Below are 23,144 nucleotides of genomic sequence, written 5' to 3'. Positions count from 1 at the left end.
CAGCAGCTCTGCAGAGTTGAAACCCTAAACAGAGAGGGCGCCGGCTGCTTTCCGTCCTTGAAGAGTGAACACCCGGCTCAACAGGTGCATGGCTAATCAATAGCTGTAATTGGCTGATTAAGTCTGAGGGAGAAACAGGTCGGGCTGCTGGAGGGCGGAATCTGAGCGGTAAGGTTTTCTGCCCTTGATCTTGGCTGTCTCTCTCTCTGTAAACAGAAACGTTTGTTTAAGATGATTGGGTTTTTTTTAAGTCCCCCTTGGTGCTTTTCTTTCGCTGGTTCCTAGCTCGACATGCCACCCAACCCGGCTACGAATATAAACTGAACCAAAAATATAACTTCATGCAATTTTCAGCATGATAAATAAACGTGAGCAAATGAATCGATACGTTTTAGCACGTGAATGGGCTACTGCACAAGTAGGCAGTATGGTTTTTAACATTTTGTAGGCTACTTCTAATTATGGCTTAAACCGTATTCAACAGATATGTTCATATTTGTATTCACACTATGTCTAAAAGAATAAAATCTATGATGAAACCCATCAAGTCACGGTCGATTTGTTGCCAGGAGTGCATTTTTTCTTAATCAGCCAATCACAGCTTTTAAAATCTTCCTTGCTCAGAGTTGCTCTGAAAGTATCTCAGGCTAAGCGTGGACTCCTGGCTAGAACATGTAAAGGTAAGTCTTTTCAGTAAATGTGTCAACACGACCACGTATGATGTACCATTTACAAATCATGCATGTTAACGTAGCCTACTGTTTATTGAGCGGATAAATGACTCAATTATTTGCCGTCTTTCCAATTCATGCTGAGGTGAAAATAAATGTCAGAGAATGTCCAAGCTCATAAACTGTAGAGCTTTTAATAAAGTGTTCCTACCAAACACTCGTTCATCGTTGATGTTCTTGATGCAGAACCAGAGGCCTGCTGGGAAGGTGCAGACCAGGATGTGGAGGTCGAAGAAGAAGGAGACCCAGGTGGTGGGCTGGTGCTCCGACACTGACGCTATGATGGGGATGTGGATCTTAGCATAGCTGGAAACAGAGGGGAGGGGAAGGGACGGACAGAATGTAATTCATGTTGGGCTGAGCGTTGAGACAAATGGTACAATAGATCCTTCTGATTAACTCCAGTTATGAGGAAAGAAGATAATGTACCTCCCTGCATGCTTATGATAAAAAAATGGACACATTTAGAACTGAAAGAGTACTTTTTTTCCCCAAGCTGTGTGTTCCCTTTTTATTCATTACAGGCTTCTACACAGCAGTTTCTACACGTTTCTAATACTTCTCTAAAGTGCTTAGTGATTACGGCTGGGAAAGAGAAAACACACAACACATTAAGGAATTAGTATCAGCTTCCAGAGGGGGAAAACTATCCCATACTGCTCCAGTCAGCAAACAAAAGGGGGGGGTGGATTGGGTGTGCTGGAATATCAAACATGTTGTAGTGCATTTGGAGAACACAGGGTGCCTGGTGCTGTTTGGCAGGAAGACAATAGTTCAACACCGAGCCTGAGCTGCACAGTTTCCCCTCTGGGACGGTGCAGGTGGGGTTTATAGTCGGATTTGAAAACACACACTTGATTGAACATGTTTTCCATCGACGGTGAGAGTGTGAAGGTCAGCAGATCTTACCCGGTGTCCCAGAGAGAGTAGAAACGACCACTCCACGGAGCAATGTGTCCTGAGGAAAGAAAGGATTTGTTTATTAATTCGAGCATCTGAATATAGCGTCTGCTGTTAGGGGGGCAGGAAGATGAATAAGGTGTAGACCAGAATAAAGACCGAATGAAAGGAACAATCATTTAAAACAACGTACAAATACTCTCATTAGAATGTCCTTTGCTACAACCAAACGCAATTATTTATAAAGCAAACTCTACCCAACTGTGCAGCTTTGAATAAATAAAAATGGAAAACACTATCTGACCCAAAGGCCTAGAAAATGTATACGAGTTGCAAAGTTTGCCTGAGGACAAAACAATGGATGTCTGCAATACAGTTACTATTCACTGTGTGAAACCAAACTGAACTACTGTATATTGTGGGAATGCGCAGCTTGAACTTGGTTTGCGATCTTACCAATTTCTCTTATAATGACAAAATAATCAACAATAAAAGGTAAAGTGAGGAAGGAAATACCCTTACTTTTTATTTATTTAAAAGTTGAAATGCACCCCTGCAACACATTGCAGTAAAAATGTGGTCTTTCAATCTGTTATTTATGTGCAGATGCAAGAAGATACACATGTACGAGTGCAAGGCAGCACGATTTACATCCTGTCGTCGCTTATAAACTAATCTGATTGAAATTACCAGAGAAAATAGTTTTTTACAAACAACCTATATAGCCAAGCAACGGCTCTGTATTAACCAACCTTTTCTGCCAAGAGAACTCTGATGCAGAACATGTCGATGCTTTAAATGTATTCTATTGATGGTACTTAACTACTGAAATTGACTTGTTTATAAATGTAACTGAAACCATTTAAGCTGCAAATTAGACCGCACAGGGCATTTTATGTGAGCATTCAAATGTCTTATTTTGGTAAGGCTTTGATGTGGAATACATTTCAGCTCTGAACTGTTGCCTAGGGGCTCTCACACACACACTCACATGTGTGCACAGACACTAACATAAACAAAAGCCTGAGCCCCACATTACACATTTTGTGGCAGGTTTGCACCAACATGTAGCCGTATCCTGTCCTTTGAAGCTCTTTGGAGAGATCCTTTCTTAAGCATTTATGATGAAATAAGCACCACTACCATCAGAAAAAACTCTTTAAATAAGATGTCAGAACCGAAGCAGGCATGAAAAAGTAATACAATTGAAATGGGAATATATTTTGAGAGTTATTTAAAGGATGACACTGATTTAAGCAATCAATACTTGGCTCTGAGTTCAATATAATGAGGAAACCCACCCGGCTACTGAGTTGCAGAGATTTTTAAGAGATGAAAAAGTCTAATAGACCAGAGAATCACATGCGCAGCTTCGCTAGGAAACTGGCATATCCCCAAACAGTCACTGACTCCCACTGCTCAATTCAGATGGCTGACACATCACAGCGGTTACCAGACGTCCAGGATCTCTCACGAGACTTCTGCGCACGCATGAGTGGCCAATGAGCTCTAAAGCAGGCAGGCGGAATATCTGAGGACGCCAAATATAACCATAGATGTAATGTGACACCATCGTTTTGCACAAAAGGCCTGGCTTTCACATGATCTGGAGTGACAGAATGTCAGATTGCTGTTTAAGGCTAGTAAATAATTTGTTGCCTTAATTAAGGTGAGAAAACCAATTTCTCATGTTGGGTTAAAAAAAGCCACATGCTTTATTTAGGCTCATTACAGACTGCAGAAAACGTGTGCATACACAGCCTAAGGGGATACGAGAGCGCTCTTTTTCCTTCACATATTAGCTTTCCTGGGACCAGACTGAGGTAATGAACCACTACTGTAGATAGGGAGAGCAAATCTAGTGTTTAAAGAACCAAAAGATGGTATACCATGTCAACTTGAATCTGAACACTTCAGCAGGAGACTAATAGAATTAATAAATAGCAAGGAGGCAACATTTCAAAGGTCTGTAACCTTGTGGCCACAAACGCAGGCCGAGCTGAAAATAATGGAGAAAACATTGACTGAGGGCAAAGTTCAACTGGCTTGCTGTGCGCATCGGGGTTCAACCAGGCCAGTCAAAAACAACATTCAACTCCAGAAAAAGGCCCTGGAAAGAGCACGATCTTCCACTACTGCTCCACAGTCCTACAACTTGCGAGGCTGCAGCATCCCTATCTGTTTCTATTTGCTTATCATGTGCCTTCCGGGTTTCATTTTCTGACGAACCAAACACTGATTAGCGGCCCACTGGGGAGGCCTGCAGATCAGACCAATGGGGGATAGTGTATAAACATAATGTAACTTCTGGCTAAATAAGGAAAACACAATTTGAAATGGCTGATATCCCAGATCTGGATCAGCATCATTAAATCTAGTCAACTGATCCTTGCACAAAATGCTATTGCTCCATACAATCCCAGCCAAATCAAAGCTAACTGCTTCCATTTGTAAGAATAAAAAGACAGGGCTCAAAACAAAACCACTATTTGTTTAGCCAATGAAACTATCATTAAAAAGAGATATTATATCACGATGAGCTATCTTCGCAATAATATTTAGCAGGAAATAAAGCCAGGGAGTGAGAGACACATTCATTTGTTGTAGCTTGACGTATCATGAAAGATGATCTGCTCATCGCCATTTTTGTTTAATTTCCTCGTGTTGACATTGACATAAACGTTCTGGCTACATTTGGGAGACTCAAATGTTTTGTTCTCTGGACTGGGCAGGCCGGTTACATGGAAACATTCACTGAAAGCACACAGCCAGGTAAACTATAAAGACATTATAGTTAATGAAAAACATTCTGTGGTTCAGCATTAATTAATAAAGGATTGATTTGTTCATTTTGTATTCTCTAACCTTGATGGATTGGCTGCTTTGTTTATTGGTTGCAACCATTATTAATCGTTTCCAAAGAGGGCTCCAACTAATAATTATCTCTTTTATACATGAATCTATCGACTTCATTTGAATTCAAATTGGACAAGAATGTTTCTTTCATTTGTCTGTTTTGTCAGACTAACCTGAAAACAATGTATGACACAAAACAGAAGAAAGTAGCAAACACTCAAGTTGATAGGCTGAAACCTTAATTGTTTGATATTTTTAGTACATAATTCACTTTAAACATTGTTACGAGTGACACATTATTTATTTCTGCTCTACTTAAAAGGCAAGGCCAACAAATGAGATGGTCTACATGATATGAACGGTGACAGCATGTGAGCAGACATACAGACCTGTGTAAGTGAGATAGATGACGGTGAGGAAGACCACGCCGGCGGCAAGAGACACTCCGAGGAGGAAGAGCGTCTGGAACTCCTGTCGGGTCAGCCTGTCTTTCAGGTACTGCAGAAAGGCATAGGCTTGGAGAAGTGCAAACACACCTGAGAAGAAGACACACAGAAACAAAAGAATGAGCAAACGTACAAGAAGAAGCTCAATCTGATTCATGTCGTCATGGGAGCAGGTTTACGTGGATAAGAAGTGCTGCTGTCAGTTTGGCAGAATCCTCTACAAAGCAGTTTGGAAAAGCCCCTTTGGCAGTTCATGCAGATGTGAAAGGCAAATACTGCGGGACAACATATTTCGAATGCATGAGACAGATTGTGTGAATAAGCTCTTCTCTTTCCCTCGCCTTGCTTTCTTTTCAGCTGACCCCTTTGGTTACACGTTGTTCCTTTGCTCTGACACTTTCTCAGAGCCAATTCCTCCTAAACATTTCTCTGCTTGTCTGGTGAATTCGATATAAAACATTTAAAAGAGTCCGGTTTCTCCTTCTTTCGTCACCTCCCATTCTATGACAAAACATCACGAAATCGCCTCACTCAACACCCCCCACAGGAGGTCTCACCCATTTCTAAGGTTAAAGTGCTGCCTGTCTCCTGGAGAGCCGGGTGGTGCCAACACGTTTGTCAGTCTCTGCCCCCCCCGCCTCAGGGAGTGACATTCTCAACGCTATCGACAGGTCCACAGCTCTGTCACTCTCTTCCTGTCTCCCACTGTGCTCCCACCAGATGTTCAGAGCAGCTGCTACCCAAATGACATAGAAAAACACTCAAAGAGAGCAGGGAGCCGAAAACTGAGAGAGGCAGAGGAGATTTTTGATGGTGCATGTTTTAAGTGCCTCTCATAATGCGGTTTGTGTTGTACAAACACCAGAAAACAGGGACACTTCATCGTCAGCCTGCTGCCGTATTAAGAGAATTCTCCAAAAAGGTGCTGCTCGGCTCCTAAAGCTGCCAACGACAGTCCTCTCACAATCTGGATGGAAATAAACACACAAACCATGCACATACAAACGCACCCACTCGTGCCTCCATGCAGCAGATGGGCCCACTGTTGAGTGGCGAAACTGAACAAGCTTTAATAAACTACCCACAAGCCAAAAATGAAAAGTACTTAAAGTGCTAAACCCATATGGGTGGCTTGTGAAGCGGCTTACTTATTTCTATTTTGTAAATATATTCCGAGGAGGTCTTGTGTTTGTTCTCCACAGAGAGCATGACTAACACTGTCAGCACTAGGGGATTCAAAGCCTCTGCCGCAGCCAAACAATCTTAAAGTGTGTGCATCCATGGTAGTGTGAGGTGCTTTAGATAACAAGCTAGACCCTCCAGAAAAACGCGATTCTGCGATCGCAGAATTTTCCGCATAATCAGCAAAATGGCGCAGATTTTTAAAAAGCCGCATATTTATCAAAAGGCCGCATAATCCCCGCATTTTTCCACACAAAGTTGAAAAAAAAAGTTACCTCATCTTGACGTGAAGTGATGATGATGCGCGACGTCATCAGCTCGCGCATCACAGAAGGTAAACAACACCGTAGAGTGAACGTGTGGAGCTCACACGATGAAAAAATCGAATCCATCTCATTTACCGACGAACATTTCTGCTAAAGACCGGGCAAAGCAGTACCCCGATGTCTTGCATGACAGTGGGGGGAAACTATTCTGCACCCCGTGCAACTGTGTGTTGGAGCATAAGAGAAAATCCACGGTGACGACCCACTTTGATTCATTCAAAGATTCGAAAATGCTTTCTGCTGCTGCGGACAAGAAATCCAAACAACTCACGTTCACCGAGGCATCGGCCTCCAAAACCCTTTCGAGGGCTACAAGAAACGAAGTGAGTAGCCTACAAGATTGAAGCTGGTCAGATAACGAACGAGTAAATGAAAACAGAATGAGGCGGAGAAGTGTGTGTGTGTGTGTGTGTGTGTGTGTGTGTGTGAGAGAGAGAGAGTGTGATTAAAATAGCCCAATTGCTTTTACAATAAATAAACATTGAATGTGTTTAATTGAATAGTAATGGGGTTTAACGTTAGTGGCAGGTTGTGTGTGAGAGAGAATAAATAAATAAGACAGCCCAATATTGATTTTTTTCCGCATATTTCGCAACTTTCCGCATATTTTGCAACTTCCCGCAATTTCACCGCATAAAATCACATAAAACCCCGCATGTTTGATCGCATAATCAAGGATTTTTGCCCGCGTTTTTCTGGAGGGTCTAACAAGCTAGTGGCTTATGTAACGTCACCTTTAATACGCGAGTTACAGCAGTCAGCCATAACCCCCTAATGTCCACCGGGTCCGCCTGCGTCGCGTTACGGCCGCGCCGTTCGCAAAGATCGCGGCCACTCTAGTCAATGGGTGCTATTCCACCACACGCGGCTCAGAAGCGTCCCAGGAGCGTCTCGGCGCAGGGAAACTCGAAAATTAGGATGAATCCTATTTTTGACGCGACGCAGCCGTAAGGTAATGTCGGGCAGGCAGGAAGTGGAACGCTCAGAGCATATATATATATATATATATATATATATATACACACACATTTATTTTGCAGACCCTATCCCTCCGTAGTCTTTCAAGTAGGAGTAAGAAATGCCAGCGTTCTCCTCCGGTTTACAGGCACTGTGTAAATTATATATATAGAATAATTATGATGATGAATGCATTTTTGTACCACTAAAATACAGCAACACATCTTTGATTAATGTCGTTTAGAACTGGAATATTATTATTATTATTAACTTTGTCTGTACAAAGTAGCCTGTCCAGGAAATATGCCCAAATCAACAACGGCAGTCAAGACGCTCCGCTTCTGAAATGCGCCCGGTGGGTTATGACGCTAGAGGATGTCGGATCAAAACCACGGCGCAGCCATAACGCGACGCAGACGGACCCGGTGGAAACTAGGGGTTAACCTCTCTTGTGTTGCACCATACATCAGGAGAGTGGAAGAAGTGAACATGAATACAATCTCTGTATTGTGACTATGTGTCCTTGGATAAAGAATTCACTCAGTTCAGAAACCTATGTAACTTGGAATAGGATTGTTCCATATAATGTCAAAACATGTTTGATGTTATTCAAGATAAGCATTGAAACAACTATCTTTTAGAAAATAAAAATATGCCATCAAACCTGAATGAATAGATTGTGTTGAAAACACCAACATATTATCTAATAAAGTTAGTATAGTAAACTGTTTTTCTGAAAATGTAACTGACTGGAGCGATTTTAGCATTTATTGAGATCAAATAAATACCCTCCAACTCCTGAGGAAAATATTTGTGAATGTAATCATACACTAGATCGTAGGATACAGGAGGACGAGGACGAAAATAACAGTAAAGTTGATGGCTGCTATGTGTCTTACTTGTGAGAAGCTCTGACATTTGGTGATAACGGTATTATTGAGTCATAACTTGGAAAAAATAAGGCAGTGATATTTTCCAAGAAACGCTGACTTCATCAGTGCACTCTGAACGACACTCATCTTAAAACTTTCCAGAAGTGAACTTCTTCATCAAAGAAGAAACGCCGGATCAGCTACTCTGGAAGGAGATAGAGTGAGACTTACCGGCAGCAGCCATGTGCTCGCTGGTCCTGATTGGCTGGAAGCCCACAAAGGGGATCTGCATCGACAGTACAAGACCCACAATGTAGAAAGTGCTGTAAGCTGTAAACAGAGAAGAGACACAATGAGAAATAAAGCAATCAAAATAACATATTGCACTTTGAACCTTCCATTTTGTTCCACTACTGCAGTTTGGATGCTTCTAAGGGAAATCAACCTCAACAGAAGTATTTAAAGTCTATTGATTTCCGCGGCCTTACCGCGAGTAAAGTAAGTGAGTAAATACAAAATACCTGATCTAATGTCATTTACTGTGAAAACGGCAGCTGGCTCTGTGCGGTGTGACGGGAGGCCTGGAGTGTGACGACGGTGCTGAGAACAGTGCGACTCCCTCCCACCTTTGTAGCTGGGGGGGGAACCGATTCGCAGACGCACCATCTTAATTAAGATTTCATACTCTTCCTGAAGAGTGTGCCTGCTTTTTGAAGAGGTTGTGGTCGCCCTCAGCTAACTCTTACTCACACATCTGCTATTGACTCAAGACAGGGAGAGATGAAATGCGAGGGAACATAGACCGCGAGGCATTTTATTAAACCGGGATTTTTTTTCATGTTTCCTCTTAGTGAGAGAGACTCCTGACTCTAAAGAGGGGAGCTGCAATATGTAAAGAGGAGAGAAGGTGAGCAATGTGATAAGGACCTAATGTCTTTTCCGTCACCTCGTGTCGACATATTTCTCCATCTCTCATTAGCTACCAAAAGGTGCATGAAGTTGCAGGATGATATTTCTGCTGCAGACATCTTTGAGGGACAAAGAAGGGATATTTTCCACTTCATATAACCGCGCCGCATCGCCAAGTACAATGTCATGGCTGAATAATGGTTTGGAGATAGAGCAGAGGTTGGTAAAAACCATCTCACTGTGGAGAGACCGTCATTTATTTTCAAAGGACCACGATTTGCAGTTACAATAGATACAACATATAATCATGTGAAAAATATACTTTACACCGTGGTTTTTTTCTTGATCACAACAGAAGTGCCTGTCGCGAGCTCGTATTCAAGCTGAGGACGAATGTGTGGTGATTCTCTGAGCCAACACATAATGTGCCAAGGCTGGTCGGTGTGCTGTGACACTGGGATGTTCGCTGGAATCATAAGCCTACCCTCTTCACCAGCGTTCTGCCTCTCGTATTTGCACACACAAAAACGAATAGATCAGGTAGCAGGTGGCTGCGTTTACTGTTAAGTGGTGTGTGGGTGTGTGGATCACGTCTGCACTGCAGATGATGGAACGCTTACGGTTGTGAAAGATGAGCACAAGCATTTGAGCTTGTTTCAGGGTCAAATGCTTCGGCAACGATGCTGGGAAACACAACTGAAGGAGTAGTGGTTTTTGTTCTGTTTATTTCATACAATTCTATTCTAATGGAAGAGGATCTGAAAAGAATGTCAGTTTCAATTTCAACAACAGTTTGTGGGGGTGCTTTAAACATCAAGTACTTCAAGTTAATGTGTGTGCGTAACTTACCGATGTAGACTCTTTTGCTGTAGCGTTGCATCAGCATCAGCACAAACACGTGCAGAGGAATCAGGTTGATAATGAACACATAACCTCCCCATGCGGACACCTGGAACACACATTCAAGTAGTAATGTCAGTCAGACTGCTGAATTTCATATGATCAAACATTCTTCATTTATTTATTTCAAACAAGGTCACCAAGCTGAGTTGAGGCTTTCGAGTTATTCGGTTACTTATCACAGGGTACATGCAGGAATCCTGAAGTCAAATGTAAGACCTTTTAAGACCCTTTCCATACATTTTAAGACCTCATCGCTACTTCCAGTTTTAACCGGTTACATTGGCGACACACTTTACCCCACATGTACTATATACAGTATTGATTGTCCTTCCTCCTTATCTTCCAACCATTTGGACGCAAACTTGCATTTCCCCACAACGATGTTGTTTAACAACCGGCGTAAACGGACCTTCGCGCGCTATCAAGCAGTGAGCGTGCCATGTCCTGCTCAGATGACGTCAAATCCAACGGGATGCCATAAATAAACGACACAGAATCACACTACACACCTACGCAATGATTACTTTCAGGCAGACTGTAGAATACAACCTCTTATGCTGACCATTTATATACTTATTGAAAACAAGCTACAAAATGTAATACCTTGGAAAATGCCGTTTAATACTTTTTAATAGCCTTAATTTTCGCTAAATGGATTTATCAACTTTTAATACTTTTTAAGACCCCGCGGACCCCCTGTATCAGCTTTGCAGGAAAAATGAAAGGTTTGCCTGGAAACCTCAAAACTGAAAGCAGACCTGAAGATAAACGGTTATCACAGAGCTGCCACAATATGTTGAAATTGTTTGGGAAGGAAACCAGAAAGTCTTTGTAACATGTATTTGTTCCGTGCAGCTGTGGCCGAGGATCCTACACTTAACAGAAGTTTGGTACATGTCAAAGTGTCCTTGGGCAAGACACTGAACCTCAGTGGGTGTGTGTGTCAATGTTCATCACTCCTGATAAGCGGGTGGCACCTTATACTGTGCAAGTGTGTGAATGGGTGAGGACTGGCTTATGTTATGAATCACTTTTATGTGTCTGCTAGGATAAGAGAAGCTCAATTCAAAAATTGTAATGAATTCCATTCTCAAACATCATTCTAATCAAATAGAGAGTAAGTACGGATATAAAACACAAGTGACCCCTGCAAAAAAGAAAAGAATGAAAAGGCCTTGAATAGCATGATCCCAGATCAGCCATTGTACTGCTTATGCTCACATTAATTAAAACCTGACGTATAAAGAATCTATAAAAATGCAATCGTACTCTTCATGCAGGATGGACCGATATAGGCTCGGCTAAAATGATACCTAAACTGTTTTTGAGCAACGCTAAATATCACAACGCTGGTTTTCGGACAGTTCAAGAGCTCTACAAAAAACATCAGACAAGTTTTCAAGTACCAGTAAAAAGGCAAATGTTAAGTGTGAGAGCACTATACAGGCAGAGAGGAGAGCTTAGAAAAGGGGTGTTGAGATAGAGAAAGAAAGACAAAGGGATAAGACAGTTGAAAAGCATTAGAAAGTGCAACCGAGAAAGAGGGAGAGACAGCAGAGAATGCATTAGACAGGAAAAGGGATTGCATGAGAGCAACGTTTGTTTTGAACAGCTCGTCAGAAAGAGCCACATTGCACCTGCTCAGTACGATGAGGAGCATTCATAAGGAGCATTTAGACTCCTGCAGTCTAAATAAGTTCCAAGCTCAACGATTAGAAGCAATTCTATGTTGGCAGTGGTGAGCATCTTTTCTCTCAGATGGTGACAGCCAATTAGTGACATGGGGCAGTATCTCCAATGAAAACCAGAAATGACTTGAACTACAGACTCACAGACTGATCCAGTCTTTGGAGCTGACTGACTTGGAGCTGACTACAAATAGAAAAGTGGAAACGCAGTGTGCAGCGCCACTGTGGATGCAAAACCATAACACTTTTCAATTTCTAGTGAGTATGTAATGATACAGAAAGAGGAAAGAGGAAACTGCAATTCAACCCCCTCTTCCTCTGCATTTGATCAAAACTGGCTGCAGGCACAAAGACAAGTTTGACATGTCACAAAAAACATTCCAACCGAATGTTTTAAAAATATTGAGTTAGACTCTCTGGCGTCATTAAGGGGCATTATTGACTTAGTCAACATTACATGTAAGGCTTGTTTTCCCTTGGGGTATAACTGCAGTGTTTCCTCTATATACAAATAGTGGCAGCGCAGCGCTGAAATATGTACGCCGCTGCTAGGGGGCACCAGCCATGTAATTTTTTTTTTTTTAAATTAAAATAATAAGTGGCGACCCTTTTTCATTTTTGATTGTTTGTTATGTGGATTTGTAGTATTTTTGTTACTGTATGTTCAATAAAGGTGTATTTTTGCTAAATGTTGAGACATTGCCACTGTATGTACTAGGCAGGTCCGATTTTTGGTATTAACAGGCGGTCGCCTTGGGTGCCTGATCTGGGGGGCGATGCGCTGGTAGCTCTGGGAGGGAAAAAACATTGACCGTTGGCGCTCATCCAAATTTTCGGCCTTGATGTAACAACATTCATAATTAAGTAAATGTAACACCCTTTTCATCCCGGTTACACTTTTCATTTGCCCTGTATGATGGGCGCTGTAAGTGATGAAAGTTGGGGATGTTGGCTTATCAGGCGCCCGCAGCTCACAGCCAAAGTGCGAGTGTGGGAGCGAGCGAGGGAGAGGGAGCACCGGTACCGGCGCTGTTGTTATTAGAATCTAGTGCTCGTAGCGCTAACGGATATAAGAAGTAGATGTTTCTACAACCAGGGTGGAGGAGAGCTCTCCTGTCAGACTGAGAGGCTCAGTGAGGTAAAGGACTCTCTGAGTGTTTAGATAAGTTAATTTTAGTCTAAGTTATCTCAGTGGGTCTCAAACGTTTTGACCACAAATTATGTAAACACATATTTCCAAGTAGTGCTGCACGATTAATCGAAAAAAGATCGTGATCTCGATTCAGACACCTATGCGATCTCATTTCTAAATTACGGCGATCCTATGACGTCAAGCTGATTTTTTTGGGGATTTTTTTTATTATTTTGCTTCTGAATAATACCAACTTGCAATGTCAATCATACTTAAACGATGTAAAGCAAATATATTCTATACATTTAACATTAAAGTACCATGATCGCATCCAAATGGTAGTGTTCTGTCCGTCTCTCCTCCTCTCATGCAGTGTTAACGCTGCAGCCACTAGTGTTGCCAGTTTTTGCGGAAGGAATAAGCAACCAGGTATATGAAAACAAGCGCAAAAGAACATGAGCACTTTAAACCTATATACGTCGGGTCGGCTATTTGAAAATAACCTATCTACACACAACCGCAACAACCATTATTACTTACTACCAAGCAACTTTACAGAAAGATAAGCCCAATGTGGCTTATAATAAGTATACCTGGCAACACTCACTGACTGCAGCACGTGAGGGCAGGAGCCGGCAGTATGTTTACAGAAGCGTTAGCATTAGCACTGATTAGCAAAGAGTGACGAGAGTTACTAGTAGTACAAGAAAAACAGAAATGAGTGATACAGAAATGAGTGACGAGGAGGTCGAGGACAATGACAACAACACCGATGAAAATCCCGGTGGCGACTCTGGCGAGAGTGAGAGGGAAGTTGTGCTTGTGCCGAAAAAAGTAGATGGACTGTGCTAGTAGCTAGGCAGCTAGGCTTTATTTACATTTATTCTGAAGCTGTAACTTTATGTTCTGTTCCGTTTTTATATTCAGTACTGACTGCAGTATTTAAGTTAATCCTTTTGATTCAGTGACATTACTAGTCAGTGGAGTCTAGCACTTTGTTTAAGTTTATGTTTTTTTCAGTACAAGAACCTTTAAGTGCAGTAGTTGAACTGGGTGCTAGCCGGCTAGGCTTTTTTTATATTATTATTCTAAAGCTGTGAATGTTTTGTTTTTATATTCAGCACTGTGGTGAGGTATTTTGAGTAACTGAAGTGCATTCCTCCCTGTAACAAACAGGTTGGTGTTGTTGTACAGTAGTTGGGTGTCCTGTCACTGTGGACAGGTGCTACTGCAAAGTTTACATTTTGTTATTATAAAGCTGCAACAATTCTATTTTTTATGTTCAGCACTCAAGCAGCAGCAATATCTTTATTTTAGTTACTGTATGTTTTGTTACCAGAGAGACTTGAGTTTAAGTCAAGCACTTTGTTTAAAGCCACAGTAGTTGGCTGTCAAATTCATTTTAGTTACTCCATGTTTTTGCTACAAGAAACTGAGACTTGGATTTAAGTCCAGCACTTTGATGTTGATGGTGTCTGTTTAAAGCCACAATAGTTGGCTCCAGGTGCCACATTTTGAATGTAGTAATGTTTGTTCAGTATTCAGCAACTACAGACTAAAGACAAAGTTATGTTTTTGTTACAAGAGAGACAAATGTTGTCTGTTTAAATTCATTGTACTCACGTGACGTGTAAGAGTGCAATAAATATTTTCATTGAAACGATGAGAATCGTGTGAGAATCGTGATCTCAATTCTTATGGAGGAAAATCGTGATTCACATTTGAGCAAGAATCGTGCAGCACTATTTCCAAGGCACTCCTTTATAATTATTCGGATAAATAAAAACAGGTTTGAAATCATTCCAATGTATACTATAGGACAGTAATCCAAAAATATCGTTTAAAGTTGGAGAGAAAAATATGCATAAATAAATAAATTAAGTAAAATAAGTTAACTAGGTCAAATAAGATATGAATGAACAACAAAAATCAAATAAGCTACATTTATTTGTTATTGGCTATGGTAGGTTATTGGTTATGTTCATATACTTATTTGATTATTAAAATGTAAACCGATCTTTTTCATATGGGTGTTTTAGAGTTCCCCTAGATCAGGTCTCTAGTAATTGTGTGCTCAAAGTGCACCAGATTGAAGCATTTTACTTTAAAATGTTCAACAAAAAAAAATCCCGGGAGGCATACCCCCAGACCCCCTAGAGGATGTGACCACCCTCCAATTCAAACATGTTCATACAATAAGGAATACATTTGAAGCTATTTTGAAGTATATGACCTATGTCAATAAGTTTCTGTTTTTGTAGTGTATTTGCCTTTTGTAGAGATTTTTCATTTATTCTTTATATATAAAATCTCGCCTAGGGCAGCAAATTGGCTAGAACCGGCCCTGGTACTAGGCCTCAAGAGCCTTTCTTGTGCTGACACATAGAAACAAATTGGCGGGGCGCACTTCGCACGTGCACACACTAAAAAAATCCACGCGCTCCACGCTCACATTATGCTGGGCCCACGTGCCTTAGCACCGCTGCTATGACTCCATCCTAGGGGAAACACTGAACTGGGTTTAGAGGTTTAATGCCATGGTGGAGAAATGGAAGATAGTGATCAAAAATATTCACATGGTTACTATTTCCAAGGGTTTAGGAAAAATAAAACCGGGCTTGTCATGGGGGCATAGCTCACTTACAAAAATGGTATTATAGCGGTCAAAATATGGCTTTAGATGTGAAAATGTATCAATTTCTTTTTGTGATGTATTGTATTTAGCAGCAGCTTGAACATATAGTACAGTGGTGCTATAACTTAAGATTAACATAGTAGAATGTTCACATTAATATTGCATACATGTTACCCTTCTCAATTCAGCGCGTTAACATGCAATGTACACTTTTTTAAAGTCAGATATCAATATGTACCGTGATATGACAACGGTATCTTTGATTCAGGAAACTCTACAATGCAACCTGAGAGCAGATTTACCTCCAGTTTTGGGACCATGCCAGTACAATCAACCAAAAGAAAAACCTGCCATCTGGACATATTACAAGACTACACAAAGATGAATGCTCAAGACAGAAAAGCAAGGCTGTGTGTGAGTGTGCAAGAACAAGCACTATTTCAAATGATGGCTCAAACTGCCAGGCCTTTGCCCGAGCCACAGGCCATCAGCTGAGGGCAGGATTTAGAAAATGTTTGGGGCGGTTATCACTCTGTATTTTAAACCGGTCTTATCTGATGACCGCAAGGCCACTCTGAAGACGATATAGAGAACACAGCATGCAACAAGAAGAAGGGTTTTACTCTGCTCGTGTGTTGGTGTGTGTGTGTGTGTGTGTGTGTGTGTGTGTGCAAGTGTTTGTAGCCTCATGCGATTTATTCTTGTGCGCTCATTTACTAACGCCACCCTCTACAACACCAACAGTGACTCTCTGGATCATTAGAAACACTTTAAGATGACATTGAGAATAAAAGACCCTTAATGATAGAGGATGAACAAAGAGGTTACTACACAGACGGCTCAGTGAATCTGTGTGTATGTATTCTTACATACGAGTCAGGTAGTGATAGCTTCTTGGGAATAGGCCAGTTTCCTGCTCACAATGGAACTCTAATCCTAACTGATTTTTCGATTTCAAATCAGATTTGCACTCCAATTGTCAGGAGGGGTTAATCGGGGATAAATCTGTCAAAAACGTAGCACCTTAAAGTCAACAGCCATGCTAGGAGATCTTTCTCGCTGTACTTTCAGCTAAGCACTACAAAGTAAAATAAGTATTTTACATTTTTAAACAAAGGGACATCTTTTTAATCACCAGAGGAGTCTTCTGTTCTGGGCATTTAATCAATACTTCATTAAGCAAAGGAGCTTTTGGTGTTACAGGTTGTTCTGCTCGAGGGAACTTTGAAGGCTTTAGAGGAAAGTAAGCCAAAGCTTTTGGAATGAGTGCAGTGCATCTGCTTTTGCTCTGTCCTTTGTTTACCCCTCACTCCACCCTCACCCCTGGAGGGATGAAAGGAGGATGCTTTGCAGCTGCCCGAATGGTTCCTGTGGCTTCTGTCCATCAGTGAGGTCCTACTGTGCTGGAACCCTGTCTTAATCCTGTCCCCCTCTGTCCTGTCCCTGCTGATAGTGCTAATATCCAGGCAGGGGGATCTGTCCCTCTCCGTCTCCATATCTGCTTTACAAGTGTCGCATTCAATTAATTCCTAACAGGAAAGGTAGCCTTGGCTTCATCCTGATTAAAATGAGGGTGTAAGGTGATAAAGAAAGGACGGGTCAACAAGTGGATGCAGTGCTTGGTGTGTGGGACCAAAGGGGACAGTGGAGGCGTTTAAGATGGACATACAAGACTAGTTTGCGGCTCACTGCCAGAGGACTCATCTGCTTCAGTGGGTGGGCTGCAGATACAGTTCAGAGAAACATCAAATCACAGAGGAAGGGAGAGAGAGGGTGTCAGGGAGACGAAGTGGTATTACGGAGAATGAAGCTTGGAGACTTAATGTTCCCATTGCAAGTGAGGAAGTTACGCATCACATCTCACATGTCTTCCCATCTCTCTGTCCACCATGTCCTGTTCCCCCTTATCTTTCCACACCTCTCTTTATCCTTTTGTCTGTGCCTTTTCTCCATTTTCTGTTTTGTCTCCAATTCTATTCATCTTTCCACAACTCCTATATCGCCCACCTCCTCTCCACGCCCCTCGCGTTCTGTGGCCCAGTGTGATCGATAAAGCTGGATTTCGGTAATCTGTTTTATTTGATATCTGTCTGGAAGCCGGCCACTGAGATTAAGCCTGGAATGAGCAAGAAGCTGGAGGTTTTCATTGGATCTCGGGCTCCCTCAGACACACACGCACGCAAACAATCTGGCGCTGAGGCAATGCGCACGGATCGTCTTTTTATCTCAACCCTCTCATCAATCCCCTGATGGGTTTCTGCCTGAAATCATAAATAATGCAGACAAGAGTCGCTCCTCCTATTTTTACAATCCTTGCCATGTGCTTCCTGGACAGAGAAACCCTCTCTCCCCCCCCCCCCCCCAATACTACCGTCACGGAAGCACAGTTAATTATAAAGAACCAGATCTGAATTTGAAACTAGCTCTTAATACATATAAAGTTGGATTGTTTGGAGAAACATGCTTTTTAAATCTAGTTTACCAGAGACATTTTTACTGAAAACGAATAACACCAAATCCCGTGTTGCTTATGGTGAACAGATGTTTATGACGTTGCACCTTTTTTACACCAAGCTTTTTTATTTCTCGCTCAAATCATAGAAAAGAAAGAGAAGTTGATAAAAGCTGAAAACAACAATTGATTGAAAAGGTAAAAAACCAAAACAGTGGCTCAGGCAGACAATCCCTGTTTCAGTTCCACAAGGGTGGTTTTGTTGCACAGCAGTGAAACAAACAAAAGCAAAATAAACACAAATCACACAAACAAGTCATATATTTACAAATAAATTGGTAAAATGGCAATACAAGTTGAAATCACTCACCATATAGAAGTATGAGAGACAACAGCCAATAGCCCAGAATACAGATCCCGTCTTCACCGACTTTACCTACAAGAGAAAAAAAGAGAATATGCTTTAAATATATCTAAAGATGCTTCATGTAGACTCAAAGTGTAGGGACATTAGAAACTAAAGCACCCTAGGATGAACCTTATCATAACATGATGTTTGTTTTTCTAAAAATCTGGATCTACTTTTGTTTTCCAAGTCATTATCCCATTGAAAGCTGTATTTACATTGTGATTCAACAGATTTGAGTGAGTCACGACATTCGGAAACTAACGTGAAATGAAATGTGTGTGTGTGTGTGTGTGTGTGTGTGTGTGTGTGTGTGTGTGTGTGTGTGTGTGTGTGTGTGTGTGTGTACAACAAACTTACACATAAGATGGAGCGAGTGTGCTACATTCACATTGTGTTAGTCTTTCAAAAGCAGTTTATTGATCACAGTTTAATGATCATGGAGGGTGTAGAACATTCATCTCTGGGGAGAGAGCGGATGAGGGGAGAGAAGCTCAGTCTAAGCCAACAAAAACATCTTGTAAACAAGCTTTCTTTCCCGCCACAGGCCGATAAAGCAGGCAAGAGTACACATTAACATTTACAAAAAGAAACACACTGAGATAATGAAAAAGTTGCAAGCGCACACGCACACAGATACACATTTAAATGGTGCTCTTTCCAGTCAGGTGGAGGAGGGGAGGGTGTCATGTAGCATAATCATATCCAACAAGGCCTGAGATCTTCTGATGGGGGTGGATCAATGATCGTGGGCCAAGATAGTCTCGACTAGCCTGAATACCCAGCAGAGCGTCACTGACAGACCGATCAATTCACTACACGATGACAAACTAAAACGTCCTTACGCAGTGGCCACAGTAAGTAGGTCAGTGGTGACCTGATTATCATTCTCTCCTGTACCAAGGTGCAGCTCTGGTTGTTTTATGGCCTCTTTGCTCTGTTTAGGTCAACAGTACTAAAACTATGAGATTTATTTTTCTATGCGAGAAGTGGGTTGTTTTAATATTACAAGCAAAGGTCAATCATTTTAATTAAATCTAGAGCATATAAATCATATTTTGTCACATCCCAGAAACCTTTACAGCTCCAACTCCCTACTGTTTTGCAGAACATGTACTGGTCCTGTGACTTCAGTATAGAGACACTCTTTGTAAGTGTATCTGGGATTTATACAAAGCTATATTTACTGTATATAGGGTAACTTCAGTATTTTTCAACCGAGACGATATTTTCAGAATGTAATCTTGTTGGGCAATTTCCACAAATATACTTGTCTTCTTTGCCACTGACGGGCTTACATTGTTGTTGTAAGTCTCTGACAATATTATGGAAAGGACCCTACAGAGAAATAAAATGTTTTTTTATCTACTTTCCCTTAATTCGGTCTGTTTGTCATTGTGTATAACCTAGTCTCGCTCAAGGAGAAAGTTTGTTTTAAAATGTCAAGAGGGTACGGCCTCATTCCCATTGTTGAAATCCGCTAAACATTCAGCCGTGACATTGACAATCTTTTAGCTAACGCTTTCTGTACCACTACACACTATAACAACACCAGCAATCCTCTCTCCAAATCTCCTTGGCCTTCGAAAGACACAATATCAAACAGACCGGATGCTAAATTGGAAGGCTGTATTATTAGACTAAATTAGCTTAAGCAAGGTGTTAACTGGCAAATTGAGTATACATTGCCAAAGGCACAACCCCCATTACACTTTTCCCATAAATAGCTCCATGTTCAGTCTTTGCTTCTATTGTTTGAGAGTGAAAACAAGCGTGATAAGGATGACAATAGTTTCTGTGCAAGCTGATGTGTTCTCTTCAGACAATATTCCCACTCAAGCTGAGCCAAAGCTAGCGTGCAGCGTTGCCCTTTCAGAGGCATGTGGCAACTGGTGCCTTAACCTCCTTTTCCAACTGCCCCAGCCCCCCAGTCTCCACTCTCTTTGTCAAGACACACAGTCACACAGCGTGGTGCCTGTCCAGCTAATTAAATGTGAGCCTGAAAGAAAGAGTGGAATTACTGCTGCAACAATGTAGGCATGGGGCTGGAGCAAGGCAGTGTGACTGTGTGTATGTGTTCATGTAAAGAAGAGCTGTGATGTTAAAAAAAGCATCTCTCTTGGGTGTGAGGGGGATTCAATTATAGATTATGGGAGGGTTTGCAAGTGTGAGTGTGTGTGTGTGTGTGTGTGTGTGTGTGTGTGTGTGTGTGTGTGTGTGTGTGTGTGTGTGTGTGTGTGTGTGTGTGTGTGTGTGTGTGTGTGTGTGTGTGTGTGTGTGTGTGTGTGTGTGTGTGTGTGTTGGGATTGGGTAAACACAGATTAAGCGAGTTGAGTTGAATGGGTTATTAGCGGGTGAATTGAAGGAGTCGGGTAATGAAGATTGGACTTGGATTTAAAAGAATGTGCATTTTTGCCACATGGAGAAAAGAACGAGGTGTAAAGAAGGAGGGGGGAAGAAAGAACGAGCAATAATGAGATACAGGAAGAAAGAACAAGAAAGAAAAAGCCGAACGCAGCTATAACAAAACAATGGGAGGGACAAAAGGAGACAATTAAAGGGAGATGAGATGGAAAAAAAACACGGAGGGTAGGAAAGCAAACGCAAAGACAAATGTGGGTAAATGAGACTGATAATGGGAAGCAGTGGTGCATGGCCGCGATGATTGTTTTTCAGGGCCCTTGCCAAGTAGAACAGAAGACACGAGAGGTGGTCGGTGAGTGGAGGGGGATTTTTTTGATGGCACTGCTTGGCTGATGACACATCACCTTGAGAGGCAGTGATGGCTGCTGCAAGGAACACCTGCCTCACTTCGAGATGTAATGTCCGTACACACAGGGTGACAAGAAGCCATTAGAACAGCGTAGTGACAGATGTCCCTAACACACAATTCCTGTTCCTAAATCTAATAGTACCGGTGGCAGTTTTCAGATTGGTCTTCAAAACTTAAAAGGTGAGGTTCGGGGGATCGTTCAAAGTAAAAAATGATGAGGTAAACAAGTGGGAAAATCTTATATGATATGTCTTAGAAGTTAAACAACACATTTGCTCTTTGTTTAATGTTTACATGTGCCATATTCCCTATACTATGTCTTTGTAATACCTGCTGTAAACATAAGGAAAGTCTACCTGTCTATAAAAAGAGGCAGACAAACATTATGATTGTTGGGAAGATAACCTTTATAATTTAGGTGTGATCCTTTTCATGATTTACTCAGTGATATTTATACTATTTCAAACATTTATAAGAAATGAAACTTTGGGATTAGAGCGCATTAGTTCATCATTATTGTATAAAGCAGTTCATCCAGATTTCAGTGAAGAGACCTTCATTTCACCCTTTACACTTTTCACTTGTTCTACAGAGCTTTCAGTATGTGTTGCCCGACTCCCATAATATGTCTCACCTCAGCTAAAATGACTGACATCTCTTTATTCATTTGCTCTATATGCAGACATTTGAATATTTTTAGTATTGTCAACTCAAACATGAGTTTTCTAGCGTTGCAAAGTTACATACTGCTCTCAAACATTTTATATGGTGGTGGAAACAGCTGTTAAATGTTGGGTGTACTTCTTTGTTGGTGTCAGTAATCTGAGGGTGTATTCAAATCTAAAACTAAATAAAGATAAAACGGTTTGATTCAAATATTATTTAGAAGTCTCTGCAATGCCAGTGATTTTAAATGATGTATGGTTTGAATGTTTCACATGTAAAAGCCAGTATATACAGATGAGCATAATACACATTTCCTAATTGTGTTTGGCTTCCAAATATGCACTGCATGTTTGAGGTTGTAAACTGTCCCATTGACACCATAACCTGTTACTAGGGGTCTGCAACCTTTTTGACCAAAAGAGCCATATTGCTCCTTTTTCCAAAACATTTTTTTGTCTGGAGCCGCAAAACATATTTCATAGTTTTTTTATTGTTATATCAGACAAAAACTACATTTTTTTTGCATTTATTAGGCTATTTATTACATGATATAAAACTGTTAACCTCTAATAAGAAACAAAGAACTCTTATAAGGAGAATTAAAAAAATAATACACAGGCCTACTTTAAAATAAATTAAACACAGCACTTGGGGAGTCCTCTGCACATTTGAAGGAAAAAAAAATATTATTAAAATGGGCCCACTTTGAAATAAATAAAACATATAGCTGCACCCTAAAAAGAGTTAAAGGTAGGGTAGGTAAGAATGGAGAAACCAGCTCGAGTGCGCTAGAATTTGAAAGTACAAAACCGGAAAAAATATGCCTCGTCCTTCAGACTTTCTTACAGAGCCCCTCCTCCAACACACACGAAGGCGCACATGACCAATGAGGGCACGAGATCAGTTTGTGCACAGATGGAAGGCTGACAGGCAGGTAGGCCATCCAGTTACTTTAACCGGGCCGGCTCAGATGATTGGTCGTGCTTTTTACAGCGCTACGGCTTCCACAGATTAATTTTTGTATTTATTGTCAAAGCATTTAATATATTCATTGCTATCGGGACGTTAAGAGCATTCCATGGAATATAACAAAAAGTGTTTTCTGAAAGAAATTACATACCCCATTGAATTATGACTGAAGATCGTCAGCTGTCTTCCTCTCCCTTGTTGTTCCTCGATACGTAAAGGCTGCACCACCGTTGACAACTTCTCTCTACATATCAAACATACCGGTAAACCAGCATCGTTTGCTGTGAAAGCATATAACTCTGTCCACACAGAATTAAATCCTGTGTTCCTCCGGTACTTTT

General features: G+C 41.3%; 1 protein-coding gene across 1 annotated transcript in view; it reads right to left on the bottom strand.

The window, feature by feature from the left end:
- LOC117454916 (dolichyl-diphosphooligosaccharide--protein glycosyltransferase subunit STT3B-like) overlaps positions 1 to 23,144 on the bottom strand; it is a 102,477-nt gene that overhangs the window by 10,217 nt on the left and 69,116 nt on the right. The window contains exons 4-9 of the mRNA XM_034094190.1: positions 18,360 to 18,425; positions 10,029 to 10,128; positions 8,502 to 8,600; positions 4,877 to 5,023; positions 1,641 to 1,689; positions 883 to 1,037 (exon numbers count right to left, since the gene is read on the bottom strand). Coding sequence (XP_033950081.1) covers positions 883 to 1,037; positions 1,641 to 1,689; positions 4,877 to 5,023; positions 8,502 to 8,600; positions 10,029 to 10,128; positions 18,360 to 18,425 — 616 coding nt within the window. The remainder of the gene's footprint in view (positions 1 to 882; positions 1,038 to 1,640; positions 1,690 to 4,876; positions 5,024 to 8,501; positions 8,601 to 10,028; positions 10,129 to 18,359; positions 18,426 to 23,144) is intronic.

This window comes from Pseudochaenichthys georgianus, chromosome 11, assembly GCF_902827115.2.
Source record: "Pseudochaenichthys georgianus chromosome 11, fPseGeo1.2, whole genome shotgun sequence".
NCBI classification, from domain to species: domain Eukaryota; kingdom Metazoa; phylum Chordata; class Actinopteri; order Perciformes; family Channichthyidae; genus Pseudochaenichthys; species Pseudochaenichthys georgianus.
This window is presented reverse-complemented; position numbering and strand designations above follow the sequence as displayed.